At 32.9% G+C, this 25,890-nt stretch overlaps 2 protein-coding genes, 2 long non-coding RNA genes and 1 pseudogene across 4 annotated transcripts in view; 3 read left to right on the forward strand and 2 right to left on the reverse strand.

Annotated features, from left to right (window-relative positions):
- LOC106299550 (pathogenesis-related leaf protein 6-like) overlaps window positions 1-2,501 on the forward strand; it is a 10,258-nt gene extending 7,757 nt beyond the window's left edge. Inside the window, exon 2 of the mRNA XM_013735625.1 lies at window positions 2,353-2,501. Coding sequence (XP_013591079.1) covers window positions 2,353-2,501 — 149 coding nt within the window. The remainder of the gene's footprint in view (window positions 1-2,352) is intronic.
- Window positions 2,502-6,623: 4,122 nt separating this feature from the next.
- On the forward strand, window positions 6,624-7,182 carry LOC106299805 (annotated as a pseudogene).
- Window positions 7,183-7,930: 748 nt separating this feature from the next.
- Window positions 7,931-8,876, forward strand: LOC106299047. Its single transcript, XR_001261657.1, has 3 exons — window positions 7,931-8,144; window positions 8,234-8,408; window positions 8,534-8,876. It is a non-coding gene; the product is annotated as an uncharacterized LOC106299047 (long non-coding RNA).
- Window positions 8,877-9,552: 676 nt separating this feature from the next.
- Window positions 9,553-10,410, reverse strand: LOC106298899. The gene is made up of 2 exons (XR_001261603.1): window positions 10,114-10,410; window positions 9,553-9,922 (listed from the first exon to the last, which is right to left on the reverse strand). It is a non-coding gene; the product is annotated as an uncharacterized LOC106298899 (long non-coding RNA).
- An 11,025-nt stretch (window positions 10,411-21,435) lies between these two features.
- On the reverse strand, window positions 21,436-23,685 carry LOC106296539 (branched-chain-amino-acid aminotransferase 6). The gene is made up of 9 exons (XM_013732687.1): window positions 23,564-23,685; window positions 23,296-23,473; window positions 22,921-23,097; window positions 22,693-22,824; window positions 22,508-22,603; window positions 22,306-22,422; window positions 22,136-22,231; window positions 21,943-22,055; window positions 21,436-21,867 (listed from the first exon to the last, which is right to left on the reverse strand). The coding sequence occupies exons 1-9, from the start codon at window positions 23,605-23,607 to the stop codon at window positions 21,741-21,743; spliced, it is 1,080 nt and encodes a 359-aa protein (XP_013588141.1). The 5' UTR covers window positions 23,608-23,685; the 3' UTR covers window positions 21,436-21,740.
- Window positions 23,686-25,890: the final 2,205 nt, after the last annotated feature.

Raw genomic sequence — 25,890 nt, forward strand, 5'->3', positions numbered from 1 at the left:
AGGAGGGGTTGTATTTATAGGAAATTGCTTACGGCCCTCCGACGACTTTCCGACGAAATTCCGACGGATGTAAAGCAGTCCGTCGGAATTCCGTCGGTATTGTCCAATCTCAAACGGCTATACAATGGTCATATATATTTGTCGGCAACGGTCACATGGTTCGTCGGAAATTCGTCGGAAAATTCCGACGGAATACCGACGACTGTACTGTTAATCGGAATGTCATCGGAAGTTCGTCGGTATATTCCGACGAATTTCCGACGACTACAACAGTTACATTTTTTATTGGAATGTCGTCGAAATGTCGTAGGAAAATTCTGACGACCCATGTTTCGTCGGAATTCCGTCGGAAATGGCCGACAGAATTCCGACGACTTCAAATTTTTGGATTTCGTCGGAAATTGGTCGGTAGTCCGTCACAAACGTCCGACGACATTGATGTCCGACGGAACCTCCGTCGGAATTCGGCGTGTTTTCTTGTCAAGGTCTGTCTCACCACCAATTCCAAATAAATGTGACTGGGAAACTGAACCTGCTGAGCTGGATTTCCCTAATGGCGCCATGATCGGAAAGGTTTGTATATTCTTCTGAAGGCAAGTTTTGATCTTAATTATTGATAGTTTTTGAGTATAGTATCAACCTGTTTAGTTCAATGCAACATAGTTTGTGTGATGGGTTTCATTTTGGCTAATTGGGAAGTTGGTCACTTTTTCTGTCAGGAATTTTTTGATGAGATTGTCAAAGCTTTTATTGGACAGGAACACCAACAGCAGTGAAACGTATTCTTCCATCTCTCTCAGATGATTGACTGGTTACGTTAGCTTTTACCTCTCTCTTTTGTTATATCAACTGAATTTCCTCAAAGGATTTTTGCTGGTACCTTGGTAACAGTCTCTCCTAAGATTCTTCTGTTTCATAAGTTCCATACTTGCATCAGCAATCATCGTCTACCAATCCCAGATTTCGTTGTGGAAATAAGCTACTCACCACCTAAAATCTTCTTTGCCACTCATGGAGATGACAATGTGTATGTTTGTGATAACAAGACGGAATGGTGGCCCTGGTGATGATATGCCAGGAGTAAAGACACTTCCAACCAAGATCAGTGTCGGTGTTGATGGAAATGTGAGGGAACCATTTGCTGAAACAATCACTGGTGGCCCATCTGGAAAAAAAACTATCTGCTTCTGAGGTCTTTCACAGAAGCTAGAATAATGCTTAAGCATAATAGTTGTCACTTTTACAACTACATCTGCGGTGTACTATTTTATTTAAACTATCAGACAATCGTATTGGGCTTTTCTTATCATATTTGCAAACATATCAGTGAACCTTCCTGTTTGCGGGTTTAACTTAAAGAAAATAAAAACAATACAAATCTAACCGTACAATAAATTTGTATAAACCAATAAATGAAAGGGATGTTAGAATTTGTTGCTAAAAGAAAGGAAATGAATATACAAACCTGTTATGTTATGTGTAGTATGTGTCCACATGGTTGCTACTGGAATGAGGCATAAGCATGGATGTTAGTTTCCGGGATAACATTATTTAGATTCAACTTTAACCTTTTCCTTTAGTAAGAACTATAAAGACAATCATATTTGAGTTTCCTTCAAATATTTTCTATTAATCGACGAGCCATTCATTTAGCGTATGAAATTTTTTAATTACCGGGTCGACTAACAATTATCCTTAGGCATCTATGTAACTTAAGAAATTAGTCTGCTGCTTTCTGTTTCGTACTGGCTATAAAGCCAGTCATATGTTCCTAATAATCATTGTCCAAAAATTAATGCTAAAATAAGTATATGTTTATAAGTATTGTGAACACAAAAATGTAAAATTATTGTACTTTATCAAATGTGAACTTTTTAAAATACTAAAATAAAAGGTTCAACCATAATTGTAGTACTGATATGAAACTAAAACTATATACACTTTCCTAGTCCAATAAAAAATATTATGTAAATTAATCTGTTAACAAAAATAACAGAATGAAATTATATAACTTATACTAAACCAAACAGATTAAAATATATGAACTGACATAATAAAAATAAAACACAACTTCATTAATAATCTCAACAATTATATTAAAAAATTTAGTTAATCTCAAGGAAAGTAAATTTGGCAAACGAGTTCGAAGGAAAAAAATAATAAAAATTTAAAAAGAAATTATAAAAATAACATTCCATATATAATTAAATTAACATAATTTACATTGAAACAAATGTTAAAAGAAAATAATGAAACAAATTTCCCTAGTATACTATATACAACACAAACAATTCGTATCCCATTAATTTAACAAGGGTCCATAAATGCATAATATGTATAAATGAACTACAGGTGGAAAACAATGCTTGCGTTACACGCAAGTGGTGTGGAGAGAGTCAGTGAAGTTAGGGTGCGCTAGGGTTCAGTGCACCAATGGTTGGTGGTTCGTGACTTGTAACTATGACACACCCGGCAATTACATCGGAGAGTACCCTTACTAATCTTGACACTAATATGAACTATACCATAATTTGTAAATGAATAATTATATGATTAAAGTTAATCTGAAGTACTGCTTTTAAATAAAACAACACTCCTTTTATTCAGGATGTCGTAACTTATGATTTCACATAAAGAGGTTGTAAGGTTTACCAGTTGTTTTTTTTTTTTTTTTTTTTTTTTTTGTTTAACATGGGGGTATCCCAGGCCGAAGCCCAGACTAATCCCCAAGGGGAGGTGCAGCCCACGGATGGACCATCTCTTCGGGTTTTCAAATGGGCGCTAAAGCATAGGCTCATATCCGCGTAGCACGGCGTAGGGTTAAATCTGAGGGGGAGGTTCGAACTCGCGGCCCTTAGGACCATTGCAAGCCGCCTCACACCACTCGACCACCAACGTCGGGTTGAACCCTCTTTACCAGTTGTTAGTTTGCAATTTTAATTATGTTTCGAGAATGTTTGGTCTTGTTTGGTGTACTCGTATATGTATAATGGAAACTGACATGTATGAAACTGATGTATGAAACTGATTTGATGATCAAATAATATTATGGAGATTAAACTTTAAAAACAACCAATTGGAACCTAAAATTACTTTTTGTTCAATATATATGTCCATATCGTGTGGAAAATGTTAGCTTGGTCATATATTCTTCTTCTCAATTTACAATTTTCCTTTATGTCATCATTATATCTAAATGAAGTAGACATATCTATCCACCATATCGTTCACCATCTCCTTCATATACACACGAATACATGATTTTTTTTTACATAACAAACTAACCACAATCTGAGTTGTTTAGCATTTCATGAAAATTATATCAAAAAAATCATATACTTTACACAATACGTTTTGGTAATTCATTTTAAAATCACTATAAGGTGAAGATGTTTTGTTCTCATGTCTTTTATTAGACAACTGGATGTGAACTGGATTATATGCTGCACATAACTAAAATTGTTAATTAAAAAAATATACACGAAACAATTGGTGGTCGTATAGCCTATTTTAAAAAGTCTTCCACGTTTTGCTTAAGATATTCGGCGTGGTTCATTCGTTCTTTTTTGGTCGTATTTAAACGTTCTTATTAGGAAGATTTTGGAGATAGTGCAATCAATTTTAAAATTATACAATATGAATATTCTAAGTAAAATTAACATCATAATTTGCATATGTATTTGGCGTGATACAATCCTAAATACCTGCCTTAGTGCAATCGATTTGTTATATCAAAAATAAATATTCCCATCAACAACTCTGCAATTAAGCACTATATCAACCACATCGTGGTGGTCAAGTGGTTTCCACTAGAGGAAGAGTTGCCCTGTTGGTCCAGGCCAGGGATCGACTCCCCTCTAGTGCGAAATTATTAGCTCCACATGTGGCCACGCGGATATGGGTCCATGCTTACGGTCCATTTGAATACCCGGGAGAGGATCCATCCGTGGGTTGCACCTCCCACCCGGGGGTTAGGTCTGTGTCTTTAATAGACCCGGGTTTAACCCTTTTTTCTTTTCAAAAAAAAAAATCAAGCACTATATCCTCTATTTATTAAAAGAGAAACATTACAACATTTGAACCAACCATGACACATGTCATCATAAAAATCAATTTCAAAATTTTTAGAAAAATAATTTGGTCCATCTAATCATACACTATACTTTTCATTAACTCGAATCATATAATTAATTATTAATATAAAAATATTCTTCATTGTTTCCTCAAATAGAACACACAAAATTACCTAATCTGATCAAAAAAATACATATGATAATTAATGGTTTCAAGTAATAAAGGTTTGATAATAATTTATACATCTTCTATCATTTTTGTTTTACATTAATATTATTAAAACAAATTAGAAAATCAATTTAACCAAATAATTAAAAATTCGATTTTTCTATATATGTTATATTTTGAATTTTTGAAAATGAATATAAATTAATAAACTTTTAAAAAATCCCACTTCGAAATTTTGTGATCAGTGGTTTAATTTTTATTTATAAATTATATGAATAAAATATCTTATTTAATAAATATTAGATAATATATATATATATATATATATATACTAAGATCGTTTAAATTAAATTATATATTATATAAAATGTATAAATATTTAAATTTCAAAATTTTATTGAACAAATACTAAGAATTTAATATTTGAGTTTCAAAATTTTCATTGAATTAATAAAAATGATTATAAATTAATAAAAAAATATTAAAAGTTCCATATTGACAATTTTGTTATCAATGTTTCAAATTTTTTGTTATAAAAATACCAGTGATCATAAAACCACGTGAATAGGAAAATTTAATTTAATAAATAATCATATTAAAAAATAAACTATACATCAATGTTCATATCATTTAAATTTAATTATAAACAATATAAAAGATAAAAAAATTATTATTTGGATTTATTTACCATAAAATGGTTGTAAATAAAAATGATTATTTTGATTTATATGTCCGCACCAATTTAATTATAAATGTAATAGTCACTGACCTCTTACTAATTTAATATAAGTAAAATAAACGCAAATAAATAATAATACATAAAATTGTATGTATATACAACATTCATCCTGCGTAAGACGCAGATTTTAATCTAGTCTAACTATTAAATATTGTTTTTTCTATATTTTATCGAACACGTTATATATAGTGTGTACTATATAACAACTCGAGTTTAACAAAGTATTTTCATGTTGGCTTATATATATATTTCAAATCCATTAAAAACTAAATTTTTATGGTTTAACTATGTTGAACAAATTGAGTCTCATAGTGAAGAAACAAAGGATCAAAAGATAATATGTTCGATCAGATTTGATAAAATTAGCTTTTACAAAGATATGAACTTGAACATATAAAATCTATATATAAAAAACATCTGCGGGCAAGCTCGCTGATCAAGCTCTAATCTATACTATTAAAATAGAAGTCATGACTTCTTTCATGTGTGATTTTTTTATTTGGATCATCCCTGGAAAATTTATTAAATTTTCTATAACTTAATTATAATATCTTTTAATTTCTTTATTTTTATTAGAAATACTAATAAATATTTTAAAGAAATGTCTAACAAAATCTTTCAAATATTTTTTAGAATCTTTTTAAAATATATTTTCGAAATTAGTTATTTAAAAATTAAATTATCACAAAGTATAATTAGAAACTAAATTTTAGTTTAGTTTTGATTCTAAACAAAAATTAATAATTATAAAAAATACTTTTAATAATATTTTATTCAAAATAATAATTTCAAATTGAATTTATTTCAAATTAAATTTAAGAAATATTTTAAAAGATGTTTTTAAAAGGAAATATTCATTTGTATTTCTAATATAACAATAAACATATCATATCTATTTAGCACATAAATTATGACTTATTTCATATGTGATTTTTATTTTAAATTTACATCACTTAGAAGTCGGACCTTTAAATGTTTTACCATGTAATACAATTAATTTACATTTTCTTCATAGATGAAACATTTGATCTTTATTCATATTGTATATATAGTCTACTGTTATTAACATTTGTTTATTCCCCTAAATTAAAAACGAATTCGGTTTATTATTTAAACAACTATACTTAATTAATTTAATTAATCACTATATACCAAATTCTCTATTATGTAGGTTCAACTTAATTTAATTTTCCCATATATTTCAAATTTAGAAATAAAACAAAATTTGTGTAAATCAGTATTATTACATTATAATATCTTCAAAATAATTTTTTTTACAAAAATACAAAATTTATAAAATTTATAGTAGTAATATTATACGCCACACAAATATTATTATAAAATTAGATAATATATAACACCAAATTATATTAATTTATTGATATATTTTATTGCATAATCTAAAATATTTTATAAAGAAAATTCGCGCGGTCGTGCGGGAACGTACGGGTCAAGATATAATAGTTTTATGATTAAGCTTCAAAAATAAAAGTCAATTCTTCAATGTCAAAGTTTCACAGAACCACTAGCTAACCTCTAATCTCATGTGTACTCACTGCCTATATAAGCGAGACCTAACTCCTCATACTTACCCACAACACAACCAATGTTTTTTTCTCTTAACACAAACATCAGTTCAATAATGAATACTTTCACAGCCACATCAGTTCTAATCGTTGCGATTAGCATTTTGATTATTGCATCCAGCGTTCAAAGTACTGAACAACAAGACTACTTAAACACTCACAACGCTGCACGTTCGCAGGTTGGAGTACCAAACATTGTATGGAACGCAACGATCGCGAGCTACGCACTGAACTAAGCAAACGCTAGAAGATCTGACTGCAACCTCGTGTACTCGGCCGGACCGTATGGAGAAAATCTAGCCAAGGGAAGTAGCAGCACGTTCTCGGCCATATCGGCCGTGAATCTTTGGGTCGCTGAGAAACCTTACGACAACTACACCACCAATTCTTGCACTGGTATATACTGTATACAACAAAGACAATTCGTATTACGTTATTTTAACAAGGTTGCATAAATGCATAATATATATAAATCAACTACAGGTGGAAAACATTGCTTTCATTACACGCAAGTGGTGTGGAGAGATTCAGTGAAGTTAGGCTGCGCTAGATTGGTGGTTTGTGATTTGTAATTATGACACACCCGGCAATTACATCGGACAGTACCCTTACTAATCTTGACACTAACATGAACTCTACCGTAATTTGTATAAGACTAATTATGATTAAAGTTAATCTGAAGTACTGCTTTTAAATAAAATAAAACTCCTTTTATTCAATATTATGTAGTAACTTAAATTTCACATATAAAGGTTGTAAGGTTTACCAGTTGTTGTTCTTTTGCAATTGTAATTATGTATCGAGAATGTTTGTTCTACTCGTAAATGTTATAACTGTCCTTCTTATACGTATATTTATTTCCACTTGCTGGAAAACCAAGCTTGGAATTTAGATTTAGTTTCAGTTCGTTACCTATTTAACCTTCATTGTAAAAAGCAGACGAACTCAACAAGCTCATGTTTTTAAGACTCTGGTTAAGCGAGTCTTTTATATTATAATTCTTATCAAAAGTTACAACTTTTTCAGATGATTTATATTCAATCTTAAGACCTTTTTTAGTTTAACGTCTGGATTTCTATCCTAAACAGGACTAAAGAAGATTATCCAATCCATACTTCTGTGACTCCCTCATCCTCCAATTTAGACTAACAATTAAGTACTCTAACAAACTCTTCTTATCATTTTATATTTGTAGAATAATATGATTCTTTATAGTTTAGTTTTATGTTGTTCTTATTTGAATATAGAGAATTTGCAGGCTATATACACAGATAACATCATAATTTGCAAATATGGAACTTTCGCTTTTGATTTTTTATAATGGCATTGTTACCCCTACCTATTAGACCATTTGTTTTTTCTCATTTATTTTATTTTCATTTCCAATTCATTTTCTTTGTTCTTTCACTCCTCCGCCTCACTTTCCTTTCTTCTCTGATTTGCCTAAGCTTTCTCTCCCACTCCTCCTTCACTTTTTTCCATCGATGTCTTTCATTATTTTACCTAGTGATGTTTCTTAGAAGTACAAAGAGAGGCAGTGAGAAATTCATAATTAATTGATAAGCTTATGTTTTCAGGTATTCAATAAAGAACCTTATTTTCTCCTCCTCCTCTGTTTTTTTTAATTTTCTTGTCACTTATGTGTTTTTGTTGGATAAAACGAAAGAATTTGATAGATGGATTCATATGAGTACCTTCAGAAGAATAACTCTTCTTCTTGTAATAACTTTTTTTCGCCGGAGCTGACGTTACCGTCGAGGAAGTCCATTCTGCTTCCGTTGTTTCTGATCCTCTGTCTGTGTTTCCTCTTGTTATAGTGACTCATGTTTTGGTGTCCAATCGTAAGTCTCGTCGCGTTCCATATATTATGTTGCTTTCTCTAATTTTTTACTTTGCTCTTTAAATTTTTATCATTTCCGATGATTTCTAAGTCTTTTGACTTTAATTGTTTTTTTCAATTTCTCAGACCAGAAGAATAAGAAAGAATCGGACAAGGTAGATCGGATCGTTGATGAGATGGGACACCAAATCACCAAGGGTTGCAAAACTATCAAGCACTAGTATGTGTTATCTCCAGAATACACACCATTGCTTATTTGCTTCATCCCTCATGAGCTCACTTATTTTTAGGAATTACTTGATAGTGCGTGAAGTTTTTGTTTTGTTGCAGAATAGTGAACCATATATCGATGGGGCTGGTACTGAAATTTGGTGTGTTTAGAGTTTAATGATGAAATTTTGTAAAATAACAAGTTTTCTGCAGTGATGTAATTATGTGAAATAACCGGTTAATATATTTCACTTGTTTTTGTTTTTTGCTATAATGATAACCGGCTACTCTCCGGAAAACACAACTAACAATAATAATTAATATACACTATTTAGCTTATTGGATACAATACTAATTTTTGGGTCTAAATCTATAAAGACAACTGGTTATTGATTGAAAAATCCAACTAACAATAACAATGACCGGATAATTATATATGTTAGTCGACCACTAATTTAAATAACCAACAACCATTCAAAATAACTGGATAACTGGTTTGTTAACTGAACAAATCGAAATATAACCATTCTATTTAAATCCAACAATCTATACTTCATACATTTTATATAAATCGGTTAGTCACTGGTTCAATCATACATAACTATATTTTAAATATTATTCATTTACTAATTAACGTAACCATCAACAAATCTAATAGCCGCTAATTTTAACTCAAAAAATTAGTTAATATGCAAAATATACGAATAAATTGGAATATAGCCATGCTAATTTAAAGAAATATAAAAAATCACGTTTTAACCGTGCTAATTTACATATTAACTATATGATTTAATATTTATTAGCCGGTTAAAATAAAGTTAAAATAAAATCAAGGAAAATAAATACAAAAACATATATTTGTTAGCCAGCTAAATTAAATAATAGCTTGAAACATATTTATTGGCCGTCTAAACTAATTTAATAGACTATAAATATATTTGTTAGCCGTCTAGACTAATTTAACACTAATATTTTTGACAGCTATATGATTGTAAGATATTCATAAAACACAACTAAGGAAAATATCAAATAAAAATACAGGGAGAGAGCTACGCTAATAGAAAAGTATGCAAAGTACAAACGACTTTCTCTTCTTGACATGTCACCAAACAGCACCATAAGCCTGCAACAGAAGCTACGAAAGTAAACCCAGAAAGAAGCTAGCTAACACTGTATTCTACAGATTGATACCAAACGTATCTAGCTATCTCATTTCCTCCATTAAACTCTCTCTGAGCATTCTGATATCCTCTTGTCACTTGACCACCGCATTGATTTTTTTTTTGAACAAGAGCACCGCGTCGACTACCACCGGCATAGTATCCGTAATCATGTGTGTAATAACTCATACCATTAGGTTCAAAAGTTGAATAAGTAAACCACAAAAAGTGGCTGATCAATCAAAACACCAGATCGAGACTGTCCATCTAAGAGATCTAGAAACCTCATGGACTAATACAACGTATCACAAAATGATTGAAAGTTCAAAACTTTACACTGGGTGATGGCTGAAAGTGTGGGAGTCTGGGAGACCAGTGGATGAGAGCCATCTTCCATGGGAGGAAGACATGTCAAGAAGATTATCGGAGAGCTGTTTCTGGTGGTGCGCCGCCGCTGCGCTAGATCTCTATTTTCCGTTCATCGCCGTTCAACCATGAATCACAACTTTTATCGAAACCCCAAATGAATCTTCTAATTGGATGTCTGTTAACCTGTTAATCAAAGCTTTCTTTTTTATTTATTTGTCGTCTCCTTCTCTCTCTCCATTGATGAAGTTGATTAAAGGGATAAGTAGACGATTTTTTCTTTCATAAATTCATAGGGCTAAATATGTTATTTTAACATTTTTCTCTCTCCTGTTTTCACCGTTTTTCCATTCTTACAAATTACTTAATTTTTTTCTATTTTGTTTGCAAATCTCTCTTGAATATATACATATCTTGATGTCTGCAAGTCAAAGCAAGTTAGATAATCCAAAAAGATAAAAAAATATCATGTTTAACATTAGAATTTTACTTAATGTGTCAAAAATATAAAGAATACATCACAATTTCTAAGGATTTTCTTAAAAACATTGAATACTATATAAAACTCTGAACAAGCTCATCTTGAAAATAACATAGCTACTAAAATTTAGTGGTAGTGCCAGCGCAGGAACTAATCATGTCTTGTTTGAGTTGGTAGGGCGCGCCAGTAGTATGAAGAGAAAGAGTTTAAGAGTATTTATATCATTTACGACATCTCAGTCAACAAAGACAGTTTGGCCGAGTGGTCTAAGGCGCCAGATTTAGGCTCTGGTCAACTAAAGTATCCTCTCTTCTCTCTCTATAACAACAACAAACGTGAGTGAGAGAGTAAAGAGAGTGAGTATCTTGTGTTATGACATTGTAACACAAGTACAAAAACATAGAGGTTGCCCGTGAGTTAAGTTAGTGGAGAGGTCAAGGCCAAGAGTAAAATTACACTTTTCTTTGTGATTCCTGGTAAAATGGTTCCTGAAGTTGGTGGAGTGGACACAATGTTCCCCTACAAATTTTGTGAGTCCCGCTGGAAAATTAAAGAAGAGCCGGAGAAAACTTTTGAGATAAAAAAAATTTAAAGCATCTATTGTCGAATTAACGGAGAGTAGGCTAAATTACTTAAGCTGTTTGAGTTCAAGAACGGTTCTAAAACATACCCCTTGTTTAATGTTTGTTTCTCGATTTATGTCATTCCCGATAATTACTCGATGCCTAACGTTTTAATCTATAAATTATATTTCATTTCAATTTATTTACAAGTTGTGATAATTAAAAGCCACCAAACAAATAATCATTTTCGTTCTAACTTGACTTTACTCTAATAGATTCATAGTGTAACCTTGGTCTCTGTGGAATTCGATCCCTAAATACTTTTGCACACTACCGTGCACTTGCGGTTGGTTTTAGTGGTAAAACCTGAGGACATCATAAAGCTAAGTTGTTGTAGTTCTTACAGTCAGAGCCGGACTTGAGCATATACCCACGAAACATTTGAATGGGTCCCCATCTTAGTTGGGGCCCCCATTTTACAAAAATAATTTATTTAGACATATATATTCATATGTTCATATATATATGTGAATATTGAATTAAAAAATAAACAAAAATTCATTTATGAATTAATTTAACTGCAAGTAACATGTTTTTTGTTATTATGATTAAAAAATGAATAATAAAATATATTATTCTTATTATCTTATAATGTTGTTAATTTTTTTTAACAGAATATATAATTTTGATTAAAAAAAACAGAATACATAATTCAAACTAAGTTTTGCAAAAATAAAAATTAATGAAAATATTATTAATTTTTAAAATATTAAACCTCAAGACCGACTCTAGTTACAGTGCATGTGTAGTAGTTACAGAAAAGCTACTATAAGTACGTATGTGTTGTTGTAAGAATAGATATCCAATTCTAATAGAAAGAAGTTGGAGAAAGATAAATTGTAGACAATTAAAGATTACTCTCTTTTCTCTCTACAACAACAACAACAAACGTGAGTGAGAGAGTAAAGAGAGTGAGTATCTTGTGTTATGACATTGTAACACAAGTACAAAAACATAGAGGTTGCCCGTGAGTTAAGTTAGTGGAGAGGTCAAGGCCAAGAGTAAAATTACACTTTTCCTTGTGATTCCTGGTAAAATGGTTCCTGAAGTTGGTGGAGTGGACACAATGTTCCCCTACAAATTTTGTGAGTCCCGCTGGAAAATTAAAGAAGAGCCGGAGAAAACTTTTGAGATAAAAAAAATTTAAAGCATCTATTGTCGAATTAACGGCTACCGTTCTCTCCTCTATTAGAGCTTTTCTATTTAGCTTTCTTATACCCAAGTTCCTAGATTTTCCGGCTTTCTGGATCTCTTTCACTTATTGATATCTCATTAAATATTCAATGAAAATAGAGAGAGAAACGCAAGATGTAAGTCAATGAAGAGCGTTCAGATCTCCTGCTAACAATTCTTGAATGGTGGTGTCTCAGCGTAATCATTATCGCTATGACGGAACAAATCTTCGAGGTGATACAAAACTCAACATTAAACAACTGACCTTTCGTATGTTTAATTCCTACTTTTTGTATTAGGAACTGGTACTGTAATTATAGGATTTTTTAGACGTTTTTGATTGAAATTTATCTGTTTTGTTATACATACACTGGAGATTATTGATGAAAACAAACCCAAGATTTATCTGCAATTGTACGTTGTTTTCTCTGATTTTTTTCTGTTTATGGATTTTGTTCCCCCTCTTCTTTTGGTCTGATTCCACAAATTTATGTATCCCAAGTTTAAGTCCTCTTACGGAGATAATCTAATAATGATAGAAAGTCTCTTTACATTTAATAACAACGGAACAAATGCTAGTATGGACCAATTGAGTTCCAAAAAATCTGAATTATACCCATTTCCTTTTTCCTTTTTTTACATTTAAATTTAAATAGAAATCTAACTAAAATAACTAAACAACCTAAGGACTTAAACATACCCAGAATCCGATCCGGTTTCAGACATGAAATTCAACCCAACTTTAACATAAAATTTCTTCTTCTTCCCCTTTTCTTCTCCATTATTAGTTCTTTCACCAGAAAAAAAAAAACAAAAAATTTCTTCAACCATCCACTAATTTTCTCTTTCTTATCTCCAATCGATCAATCCATAGAAAGATTTGGCCAATTATATATTATCCAAAATCAAATTTCATCTTTTACATACGAGATTCAAGATAAAGAAGAACGCAGAGAATTACTAGTACAACTAGTACAACTCCAACTAGTACAACTAGTGCAACTCTAATTAGTACAACTAGTACAACTAAAACGAGTATTATAACTAGTATAAATATATTAAGTATAACCTAGACATTATTTGATAAGTAATTTTCTTATGCGTCATCACCATGTTTATTATCACCAAAAAAAATGACATGGCTTTGAGAAATTATGAAATGGCATTATAATTTCTTTTGTTTATTGTATCAGCATATGAAAATTCTATAGAAGAAGATGATGTAGAACCAATAAGACATATCTAATCTCCTCCGGTTGCATGTGTCAAATATATGAATAATATATTTTTAATAATATTTGATTTGGATGTTGATACGTTTACAAGCTGTACTAGTTATACTAGTTGTACTATTTTTCGGAAAAAATCATCTTCATCTTTTTCTCTCGAGACCAAAAAACTAGATGCGGAGCCAGAAAATTCTTCAACGATGGCTCTATAATACGAGTCACCGGAAAGAAGAAGGTGAGAGCATCGACTACAAATAAGAGCGACTCACCGGCGACGAACAAAAAAGAAGAAGAAGGGTGTGTCCTTGTCAAATCCAACCAAGCGAGCTTGGAACTGCGAAAGAGAAACAGCATCTCAACTGGACCCTCAAGGTGGTATTTTCCCGAAACCGTCAACGGATGTGCCATCTCAGCCCGCTAGTGATCCCTATAAATCACCAAATTAACCCGAAGATCCTCTTTCTTATGATTTTTTTTAGTTTAAATTTATAGGTATTTTAGTCAATACTCGACATTAGTGTAAAACCACAATGCTTAAAACATGAGACACATTTAAAGCGTGATGCACATTTAAAACAATACTAAATAAAATAACAAGTAGTTGTACCAGTTTGCTAGTTATACCGGCTATAAAATAGTTGTACTAGTTTTTGAGTTGTACCCGTTTGTGCATAGTTGTACATTAGCTGTGAAATCGAAAAATATTAGTTGTACCACATAATAAATACAATTACCTCAGTTGTACCACTTATTTATGTTTACATGTCTTTGCCCGGTTACAATGAAATAAACAATTTTGTAAAAATATATTTCATGTATGTTTTCCAAAAATTATGTGGACAAACAAGTTAACAAACCTTAAAAGTATATGGTAGATCATATAAACTTATGGAATTGTGCAGTAATTTTCAAATAAATAATTCCAAAACTACAAATAAACGAAGAGAAACTTTTTGAGTACATACTAATTGGGATATTTGATTGTTTTCTCATATGGAGTACCAAATTAGTTTTATTAATTTCTGAAATGTCAAAGTTGTACTAGTTGTACCATTAATACTCGTCTAATATATAATAAAAATATATATCAATTGTTTATATGTCTAGTTTTAGGGTTTTACCAATATTTTAACATCATAACTTTGTAAAAATATGTTTGATGTTTGTTTATCATAATAATATTGCTAATATAGTTAACAAACCTTAAAAGTAAAAAATATATAATGTAATAATTTAACAAAAATATGAAAAATCTCAAATAAAATAGATGAAATTTTGTCTTCATATACCAATTATGATATTTTCTTGTTTATTTCATATGTAAAGCATGATTTATTAGTAGTGTTAATTATAGTAACTACCTATAATACATAACTTATAACATTTATATACAAGTTATACTAGTTATTCAATTTTTTAACATGTTTAGTTGTAAGAGTTATACTGGTTGTACCCAGTCGAATGCGAATGAAATAAAGAAGCTTGTGTGGATGTGAGTTGATCATGTGGTTGAGATACGGAAATAGAATGAGAGTGAAGGAGAGATGAGCGAAATCGATGGCCAAAATTAAAACATGATGAGAAGATCCGAGAGCTCATGATTAAGTTTCATTCAAGGCAATCTTGTAATATTTTATCCCTTCTTTCCTCTCATGATCTAATGACTCTCATTAAAACAGAAATGATTTGATCGAAGGGTTCTTATTGACCCATCATTAATGGCAAAAACGTCATTTACACATACTTGGTCCACATAGAATAATTTAGGTGGTGGGAGATTATTTTTTGGCCATTTGGTCCATATGAGATTTTTGTCCAATAACAACACACATATGTAGTTAAGCCATATCTAAGAGCATCTCCAAAAAGGAACTCTATTTTGAAGTTTCCAAAATTCTATATTTGAAGTTTACAGGTGTTTTTCTCCAAAAGCAAAACTTCAAACTTTACTTCAAAACTATTTATATTTTATAATATGGTCCTTATATTTGTCATAACTAATTTGAATTCATAAAACTTTTATAAATAACTGGCACATATATAAACATATTATAACAATATTAATTAATAAATATTCTATTAAAATATAAAAAATTAAATAAAAATAACTTAATTAATATTAAACTTCAAACAAAATACCATATTATTCCATAAAATGATTTTCGTAATGCATATATGATCTATTAGTGCATTTTGAAGTAAAAATGGCTCTCCTCATTTTTACTTTGTAGATTACGATCTAAAAGTTGTTGAAATCAGATGCTATTGATACTTGTAAATAGATTAAATCGGAACAAGAAAGTAAAAAAGAAACATAAAATATTGCTAAAAGACTAATTTCTTTTCGATGATATTAATACTCGTGAATATATTCGATATGAATAAGTAAGAATTGTAAGAAAAAGAAATCAAAAACAACAACAACAGCCATCTTCACTTACACAAAAAAAATTGGACAATATTTGAAAATTTTGAAGGTTCTGGATCAAACTTACCGATTATTAGTGTTGTTGTAATATTTAAATTTGTGTAATAGTTATGTCTTCATGTAATTTTTTAAAATCTTTTTGTTAAATTTTTTTTTGTATATTATTGTTGTCTAAATCTAGTTTAAAATATTTTAAATCTTATTTTAAAGTTTTATTTAATTTTATGTGTAAAATTTAAAATCTTTAAACAAAATTTAAAATATTTATGAGATATAATTTTTTTAAGGATTAAAATAATAAACGAGAAAATATTTATGAATCATAAAGGTGATGTGTGATTGTAGCTAGGGACCAAAATGCAAATAAAAATATGAAACTTCAAATTTGAAGCTTTGAGTAGTGAAACTTCAAATTTGAAGCTTTGAGTAGTGAAACTTCAAATATAGAGTTTCACTATTTGAAGTTTTGAAGTTTTTTTTTGGAAAGCAAAAACCTTCATATTTCAAGTTATAGAGTATCTTTTGGAGATGCTCTAAGCTGTGATATTCAGACCACGTTAAATGTTTGAGAAATTTATTAGTGATGATCTGTTAGAGCATCTTTATCCCACGTTTCTAGGGTGGGTTTTTAGGAAAAAGTGGGTGTGGGCCTCACTGAAACCAGAGAAAATGTCTCCAGAAATCGCGAAATAGAAGTCGTCTGTTGAACTGTTCGCGGGCCCCACTGACACGTGGCGGCCCGCGATTGGTTTGATTTTAATTTTTTTTTTAAAAAAAAAAAATAAAAAAAAAATAAGAAACGTATATGCGGTAAAGATGCTCTTACAGAGAGATAATTGGATGTGAGTGTGTGAATGTAAAAGTAAAAGCATGGCTAAAGAGGAAGGCAAATGGAGACTAAGGCCAATGAAAGGTTTCTCTTTCTCAAACATCAAAACATCAGTATTATATAAGACTTTTTTTATAACCTTCGTCTCAGCCAGATTGTGGTTCCCTTTATTGCCGTGTTTTAAAAGTTGTCAGAAGTTGCACTAACCTGAGAGTAAATCATTGTTGAGATGGAAAAACCCCCACATGAAATCTCTTGGTTCTAACAAGAACTGGCATGGTGGCCCACTTTGTCGTGCTGGTGGGGGTGATAGACTTCGTGGGAGCATCAGCAATGTATGTCGCTTCCATTATGCATGTGCAGCTAGCTTTCATATTTTTGTCATACCAGTCTGTATCTAAGATTAGTACCCGCGCTACGCTGCGGATTTTGTTTTATGCTGATAATTTATTAAAACATTTTTAGTTTTTTTTTTTTTTTTTTTTTTTTAAACATTTTTAGTTTGGTAATTCTTTTTGATGATAAAGTGTAAACTTAAGATGGAAATTGATTTCATAGATATATACAACTGAATTATCATTGATCAAGCTAAAACTCAATATTGTCTATGAGTTTATAAATTTTCTTTGTTTTTATGTTTTTTCAATGTGTTCTTTCATTCATTTTGTCTTCTTCTCGTTTCGTTTGTCTCATTCCTCAATTCCAAACTATTTAGAATCATTAGGCTAAGGTTGTGAACAAAAGGTGTTTGAAATAGGTGTATTAAATATTCTATAGTTGTATTAATAGATATTATCTATACGGACGTAATACAACATTCTTTGATAGGTTTATATTTTTTTTTTTGATCAAATGATAGGTTTATATTATTAAGTAATAGAAATAAGATAAAGGCTCGTCAGTTTTTTGGCATGGTTTTTTTCTTTCAATCACGTTTTATTGCACTGTCACGTTTTATTTGTCACTGTTTTTTTTACTATATATTAAATAGAAATAAGAGAGGAGCTCATCATATAGCCTTCTCATTTTATTCAACTATCACTTTTTTTATTAGTTTTGTTTGATGATGATTATTTATTAAAGCATCATTCCCTGAATTTAGTCATGATTTATAAAAATACAATTATTTTCGAAGCTTTGCTTGTAACAACAGAACCTTTTCATGCCTCCTGCAGGTTACTGCAACTTTGCATTATTTGTACTTTTTCTGTATGTATTCACTCGAAAAGTTGTGTCCAGTCATGACAATACAATTTGTAATATGAGTTATAAGGTTACTGAGGATAGGAAAGTGACCAAAGAGGCTTATGTAAAGTTCTCTTGGTGTGCCTCATTGTGACCAAAATCACATTCTATACACAAGGATTGGCTTCCTGCAGCGAGCTTCAATCATATGTAGAAGCTATTCAGCTTTGCCTTGGCTTTTCTTGCCGTGAAAAGATGAGCCTTACGATGGAATAGAGTACCGCCTTAATGCAAGAAACCACAAAGTTCCAGCACGATGATGGCCAGTACCATGGATACAACAGCCTGAAAAATAGACTGATGAGATGCCTCGGGTAACGCCCCACCTGCAAGGCAATATTACAATGTCATAAGCCAAGCCTGTCCATATTTTGTGAGCTAAAGTCTTAGATGATATGTTTCTCGCGTTGGATCTTGTAATCAAAATACTCACCGGAAAGAGGGAATCCAAAGCGTCCCAGGCTGCATGACGAACAGCCCTTGTCGGGTACATTGGACCTCCGGGAGAGGTGAAACTGTACAAACACGCCTTTCACTCTACGGTATACTCGATCCCGATCATCAATGATGAATGATGAAAGCAACTTCCAGCAATACACTTATATCCTAAAATCAAGATCAAGGGCCAAACTTTCTTAATCTATAAACGATGGGTACTTTAAAGAAATCTCCAAAATCAGAGCTTTGGACGGAGGAGGTCGCTAGAGGACGGCTTCTTCTTCTGTCATGTGCAACCCAGGTCTGGAAATCGGAGCTTCCATCGTTTTTGTCGAGATCCACGCCAAGCTTCGTTGAGAGCAAGGGGGTTTATGTTATCTTCGAGTCGGCGTCTGATTTGGAGGCGGAGCTGTCGAAATTGGGAATCGAGAAAGTTGATAAACCATGCAAAGAAGCTGCACAGGGGCGGCTTATGATTTGGAGGCGGAGACTCTCAAAATCACCGACGTCCTTAAGATTCTCTATAAGCACAAGACAAAACAAATATGACGTGGACAAAAAAAATATTTTCATTGGCTTTTCAACTTTTTTTTCAGTTAAATGACATGTCAATCTCTAGCATTTAAAAATCTGATGTGTCTAGAGAACCTTGTACTATTATTTTGTTGATTTTCTTAATAATGATTTAATCCTACTTTTGCTTTTTTCTTTTTTGGTTTATATTGAAGGTATTTTCTGAGATTGAAGGTATTTTTAGTCTCTTTGATTGACCTCTTTGTGATCTATTGATTATAAGTTATGCTGTCGACATTGCTAATTAATCTTATTGCTTTCTTAACAGGTCGTTGATAACAACCTGAACTCTGTGTTTGCTCGACTCAGATCCATCACCAACCAATATAATAGGTACAATATTTTCTTTATATATTTCTCCAAAAAGCAGGTACCTACGAACTGATTTTGTTTTGCTGCACTTTAAGTTTTAGTATCACCCAAGGTGCGTTGGGCTAGTGGTTTAGTGCTTGGAGTAGGTTCCATTGCACCCCTAGTTCGATTTCCATGGGGAAGGGTGCTTTACGCCATGTTATTGGTATCAGTGCCGGCCGGCCCCGGGCCTGGGGTGGAATTAAGGCCGAAGGCCCGAACCCATCCTAGTCTACAAAAAAAAAAAAAAAAAAGTTTTAGTATGTTTCTTCTCTTTATTGATTTAACCTTTAAAACCTTTTTCTTTTGATGATATTAAAAAAGCTTTGGTAGTCCATGTGAATTCGTTGGTCTGTTGCCTTGGTTTGATCCTCCTAGACATGATACAGTAATACAGTATCAGTATCAACATAAAGATGATCATCGGTTAATATCTGTTTATTTTCTTCTATCATTGGCTTTAATCTTATGTAGTATTGGTTTTCTTATAGGGGACCAACTTTCTTTTTTTGGGGTCAAAATAGGGGATCAACTTGCTATTGCCAAATAGACTCTGACATAGGCTTGGTATGGGATCAAACACGTATCCATCAGAATCAGCTTCTCTACTTGGTAATCACAAAGACGTAAGCCTGGCTGATGTTCCCGTTGAACAGTTGAGAAAGTTGATGCCTTTGCTGCTGTCTTCCCAGGTTGGTTAAGAATAGTTTTTTTTTTGTTCATGAACATGCTCTCTCTCTACAGCGATGTTTGGGTTTATGTTCCAGCCATAGCAGAAGTACGAGATTGTGAAGAAGTTGCAAGAATTGAAGCATATATATTGTAGGATGACTGGTTATGGATGCTCCTGGTTTGAAGAGAGCCAATATTGGTATCGCTGTTGCTCCCACTACAGATGCTGCAAGAGGCGCTTCTGATATTCATCTCACCAAGCCTTGACTAAGTGTTATCATCAGGGCGTTTAAACAACTTGAGCTATTTTCCAAAGAATGATGAGCTATAAAGTCAGTGTTCTCTTTTAAGCTTTAGTTGTTTCCCCATGTTGTTTTCTAACATATTTATGCAGTCTCAATCACCATTCATATAGTAGAAAGTAATAAACCTTGCATGTATTTTTGAACATCTCCAAATGTTCCTGGTTACGTTCTCTTTGTACCTTTTTTTATAGTTTGTGTTCATGCTTATTGCTTTAATATGGATAGTGAGTTTCTCTCTTTCTAAAACTTCTTCCAAGTGCTTTAAATGTTAACTGCTCGACATGAATAATCATGAATATCTCAAATGACAAAGTCGTGCCTTCTCCTACACTAGATAGCTGGAAATCAAATAAATCTTTCCATTTGAGAGGGGAATCAACTATAACAGTCCATGACATTGATAGATATCGCAATGTGGTAAGAGCGGAAAATCAACAAATTCGACATGAAAAGAATAATACATGTGATTATTTGAGAAATCAGTAGAAATTAGGACTAAATAGAAACTAGGATAATGAAACAATAAAACCTAAAATATAGAAGACACCAAAGTGATGATATTCAACACATTATCCCCGGTGAAGACACATAGTCATTACTAATGAATGACTTGATGCAGAGGAACTTTAAAAGGTTGCGATCCTGTCAATCATATGTAAATGCACCTTGACAATGAAGCATGCAGACGCCTCTTCGATGTTTCTCCCAGTTGCAGCATCTAGGAACAAGACATCAGAGAAACCTGATGACTTTGCTTCTACCAACGATTTCACAATCTCAAAGTTTAAAACAGAAAAGCAAATTAGAGAAATATATATATTCCAATAACTATATAGTATAGTTATATTGTAACAGGAAGACAAAATAGTTCAAGCTAGCAGCAACACACAACAGAAACTCACCTTACGGTAGTCTCCTACAGGAGATGAGTAGTGAGGAGCGTTAGAGATTAAGATATTTAAACATATTACGACATAATTGTCAACAAAGGTAGCTTGGCCGAGCGGTCTAAACCTAAGTTTTTTTCCTTCCTAGTACTTTTTATTGAACGGCGACGACCCTGGTCTCCCTAATCGAAACGATGCCGTATAGTACCTTGAAACTGTAACACTGCCTAGTGCATTGTGACACGTCGTCATTACAAGTCTCACAACAGAAAACAAAAGAAAACACTCTAGAAGAGAAAGATACACCATTCAGTAAAAGGTGAAGATCATTAGCATCAGCTTATCCAGATCTTCTTCTTCTTCTCAACCTTGACAAGGATCGATGTCCACCATCCAACCTTTTGTATCTTCAACAAGACCTGTCTGAATACTCGTCAACATCGAGTGAAGCTTCTTAGACAACGCTTCTTTTCCTGTCCTGTATTTCACCCTGCCGTCAACCCCGAAACAAACATTAAGTATGTTTTATGAATCGGTCTTAGTATGTAACAATGTAAACACTCACTTCTTGTCATGGAAGGTCACGGTTTCAACAGCTTTAACGACCACTGCAGTTCCCGTGCAGAACACTTCATCTGCCTCTAATAACTCATCCACTGAAACATCTCGTTCTTGAACCTGTGAAACATCTTGAGATCTTTGAATCTTGATTTCATAAAAAAAATGTCTATATGAAAATTTTATTATAATGTTGGAACCTGATAGCCGATATCACGAGCTAGCTCGCTTATGCTTTTCCTTGTGATTCCTGGTAAAATGGTTCCTGAAGTCGGTGGAGTGGACACAATGTTCCCCTAATGAAAAAAAATCATTACTAATCAATGAGTTTATGCAAGGTTGAGACTTTCTATCGTATGTGATAATGTACCTTGACAATGAAGATGTTACAAGCAGACGCCTCTTCGATGTTTCTCCCAGTTGCCGCGTCTAGGAACAAGACATCAGAGAAGCCTGATGACTTTGCTTCCACCAACGACTTCACAACCTTTCAGAGTTTTCAATACAACAATAAATCAGATTAATAGATATTCAAAGAACCATGTTGCTGTGGACTATATAATATAACTTACTGGAGAATAGTTGGTACAACTCTTGACACCACCAGTTCCACCAGAATGTGCTCGGTGACTTTTATGATCAACTCTAAGGTTCAGACCTGAGCTTGCCTGCAAGACGAAACAAAAAAAATTGTCTTAAGGCAGAGTTTACTTCATCGAGTGTTCATCATAACAGCAGCAACACAACACAAACTCACCTTATGGTAATCTCCTACGGGAGATGCATAAATGAGGAAGGTGTACTCAGGCGCTGGAGCTACTCCAAGGATGGCGCCACTCCCTATTAGCAGAGGCCTTATATACAAAGCTCCTTTACCCGGAGGAGGAACCTTTGAAACCAAAAAAAAAAAACATTACACCCTTTAGGAACTTCTGGAGATGATAGCAAATTGAATAGAGAAACATATGTAACATAGTCCATATACCCATTTCTTGTTGGCAAGCACAGTTTGCTTAACTGCTTCCACGAAGAACTCCACAGAAGGTTGTGCCATACAAAGCCTTTCTGCACCATCTTGCATACGGAGAGCGTTTTCGTGAGGTCTGAAAATCAGAATCCGGTCGTCTTCTGTCCTGTAAGCTTTCAGACCTTCAAATAGTCCCTACATATCCAAAAGGGCTTCTCTCAAACTCTCATATATACATGTATAAACACTAAAGTTCTAAGCTTTTTGCTCCCCTGTACACTAAAAAAAAAATCAAACAACTATGAATCTACAAAACAGTGAGATTTGGCATACCAAGCAAATAAACGTTATTGATTTTAAGATCAGAACAAGTTAAAAGAGAGAAGAGAACACCTGGCCATAATTGAGAATAGGACAACAAGGGCTGATTGAAATGTCACCGTAAGGAACAATCTTCCCTTCAGTGAAACTCTCTCCTTGTCTGCACTTGGCCACATACATGCAATCTGTCGGAATCAGAGAGAATCCGAGCTCCTCCCATTTCACATTCGCATATTTTTCATCGCCTTCACTGTTTAAACAACACATATCAAGAGAGATTCAGGATATTAGCAATAAAAAGGATTGATTTTTACAATAAAGGTTGATGATTTTGTTATACCTTGTACGAAGAGGTGACGAAGAAGGTTGCACAGATGGAGCCATGGAAGGAAGCAGACGAAGAGAGAGAGAGAAAGCAGTGAAGTGAAGTGGAGAGAGAGCGTTGGAGTGGTGACTCACGTGCTTTATAACGCGGCGTCATTAAAGGGTTTTGTTTCCTTTTGTCTCATCAATGTATTGTTGTATCTTGAGTCTGGAAGAGCATGTTTATCCCTAGGATCCAACATAGTTTCTTAAGTACACTTTAATAACTATTAAATTAATAAATTGTAGTTAAGAACTTTAGTTCAGAATCACCTAATTTTTGAGGTACAATGGTAGTTTCTTAATTTGGGTTTCTTAAAAAAAAAAAAATTTACTTTTTGAGTTGAGTTGTATCTAACAAAATTTATTACCTAGCACACAGTCCTAACACGCATTCATCACAAGCACATTCACTAATACAAGCATTGATCAGAAGCATTCATCACAACCGCAACCTAACTTGTACAAGCCACTAACCATAACCTAACTCTAACAAGTATTTATTAACCTATCTACAATGCAATTAAGAAAAAAAAACAAGAAAATGATATCAAGGAAAGTGAAATTACTTAACCGAGAGTCTCGAGTTCTGGAATATGTCTTTGGCTCCTCAAGTTCTCACTACTTTGTTCATTCTGATCTTTTGCTCCTCACATCATTCATCGGCGCGAGCAATGCACACAGTGTCCATCCTTGATCACCGTCTTCTTCGTCTTGAGTGTCTGAGATTTGACTGATGGTGTAGTTTGTTGACCAGTCGGCGAGAAGGTAAGCGAACCATATGAGGAAGACGAAGAGCTTCCCGGATGTGCGTTTTCTGCTGGGTGAGAAGACGACAAGGATCGCTTGGAATGAGAGACTGGAGATTATGAGAACACGAATGTTCCATTCTTCCCAAAGATTCTTCACGTCCTTTGGGATCGTCTCTGCTGCCATGTCCCCTGTTCTTTAGATTTAAAAACAGAGCTATTACTGTGTGATCATCAGTTTTGCCTCTGTAAGTCAAAACCTTTAGTTTTTGGAACAAAACCAACTGTTTCACAAAAAACAAATGGTGGTAAGTCAAAACCTTCAATGTAATAATCCAAATTGAATATAAAACCTCTTACTTCTGCAACAAGAGGCGGCCGCATATCCGCGCCCTTAGCATGTCCTTCGTATATCTTCTTTCTTTCCAAATGTGCTGAAGCATGTACAATTAGTGGAGTTACTTAAAAAAAAAAATCAAACATTACGGGTCATAATTTGCTAAAAATAAATAAATTGGTCTTACTCGATTCAAATCTTTCCCCGAATTCTCTTGAAATGCGTTCTCGCTTTCTGCAATGCAATCAAGCGCCTGTACAAAAATAAGTTTCACAAACCACATTAAAAAGTATTTCTAACTTTCAAATGAACTACACACTTACCTTGTTTAGCTTGTCTATTACATCTTGAAGAACTTTGATCTTATTCTTCTGGGCCTTCTCAGCTATCCATTTCCCTAACTTATTAGGAAAACCCATTCTGATCTTTACCTAACCAAAATCCACACAATCAAAATAAAAATCGGGTATCCCACAAATTTGGGTAAGATTCTCGCATATAAATTGGGGTTTATCAATGAATAAGACAATGAAGTAATCCGAAATCTATACAAACCAAAATCAGGATGATATGAGCTGTCAATTGAAGGACCTTGCTCTGAAGGATGATGTGAGTCGTCAATCTCCCAGTCGCCGCCGTGAGGACCGGGAGCATCGTCCTCCGTGGTGAGTCTCCATCGTCCCTCTGACGGCAAAGACGAGCGAAGAAGGAAGAGACGCCGAGAGTCGTTCAGAGAAAACGAGACACGAACTGACCACATAAAAAAAAATAAAACAGAGATATTTTTGGGCTGGCACGTGGTATAAAACTCATCTAAAACCGGTTGCCAAATTCCTTATTTAAGGATCCATAATATGCTTTTTATTTTGTTTAGATTTAATTAAATCAATTTATTGCTTTAAGAACTTTGCTAAGGACTTGCGATAAACATGGTCTAAGGAATTTGTAGAATGTCCAACTAGGTTTTAAATGCCTGATGGCTAAAGACTATAACGTAAAGTGGCCGTCCTTTGTTGAACATTACTGTGACCTGTCATCAGCTGAAAATATAGCCATCCTGAAATTTATAAAACTTAAAATATTTGGCTACAGTTAAAAAGCCAAATATTTTATAAAATTTTCTTAAATCAGATTATTAATATTTCTCTGTTTTTAATAGATAACTTTTCTAAACCTTTTTCTTTTGTTTTAAATTAGATAATATTTTTAAATTTCAAT

Source organism: Brassica oleracea, chromosome C6 (assembly GCF_000695525.1).
Source record: "Brassica oleracea var. oleracea cultivar TO1000 chromosome C6, BOL, whole genome shotgun sequence".
NCBI lineage: Eukaryota > Viridiplantae > Streptophyta > Magnoliopsida > Brassicales > Brassicaceae > Brassica > Brassica oleracea.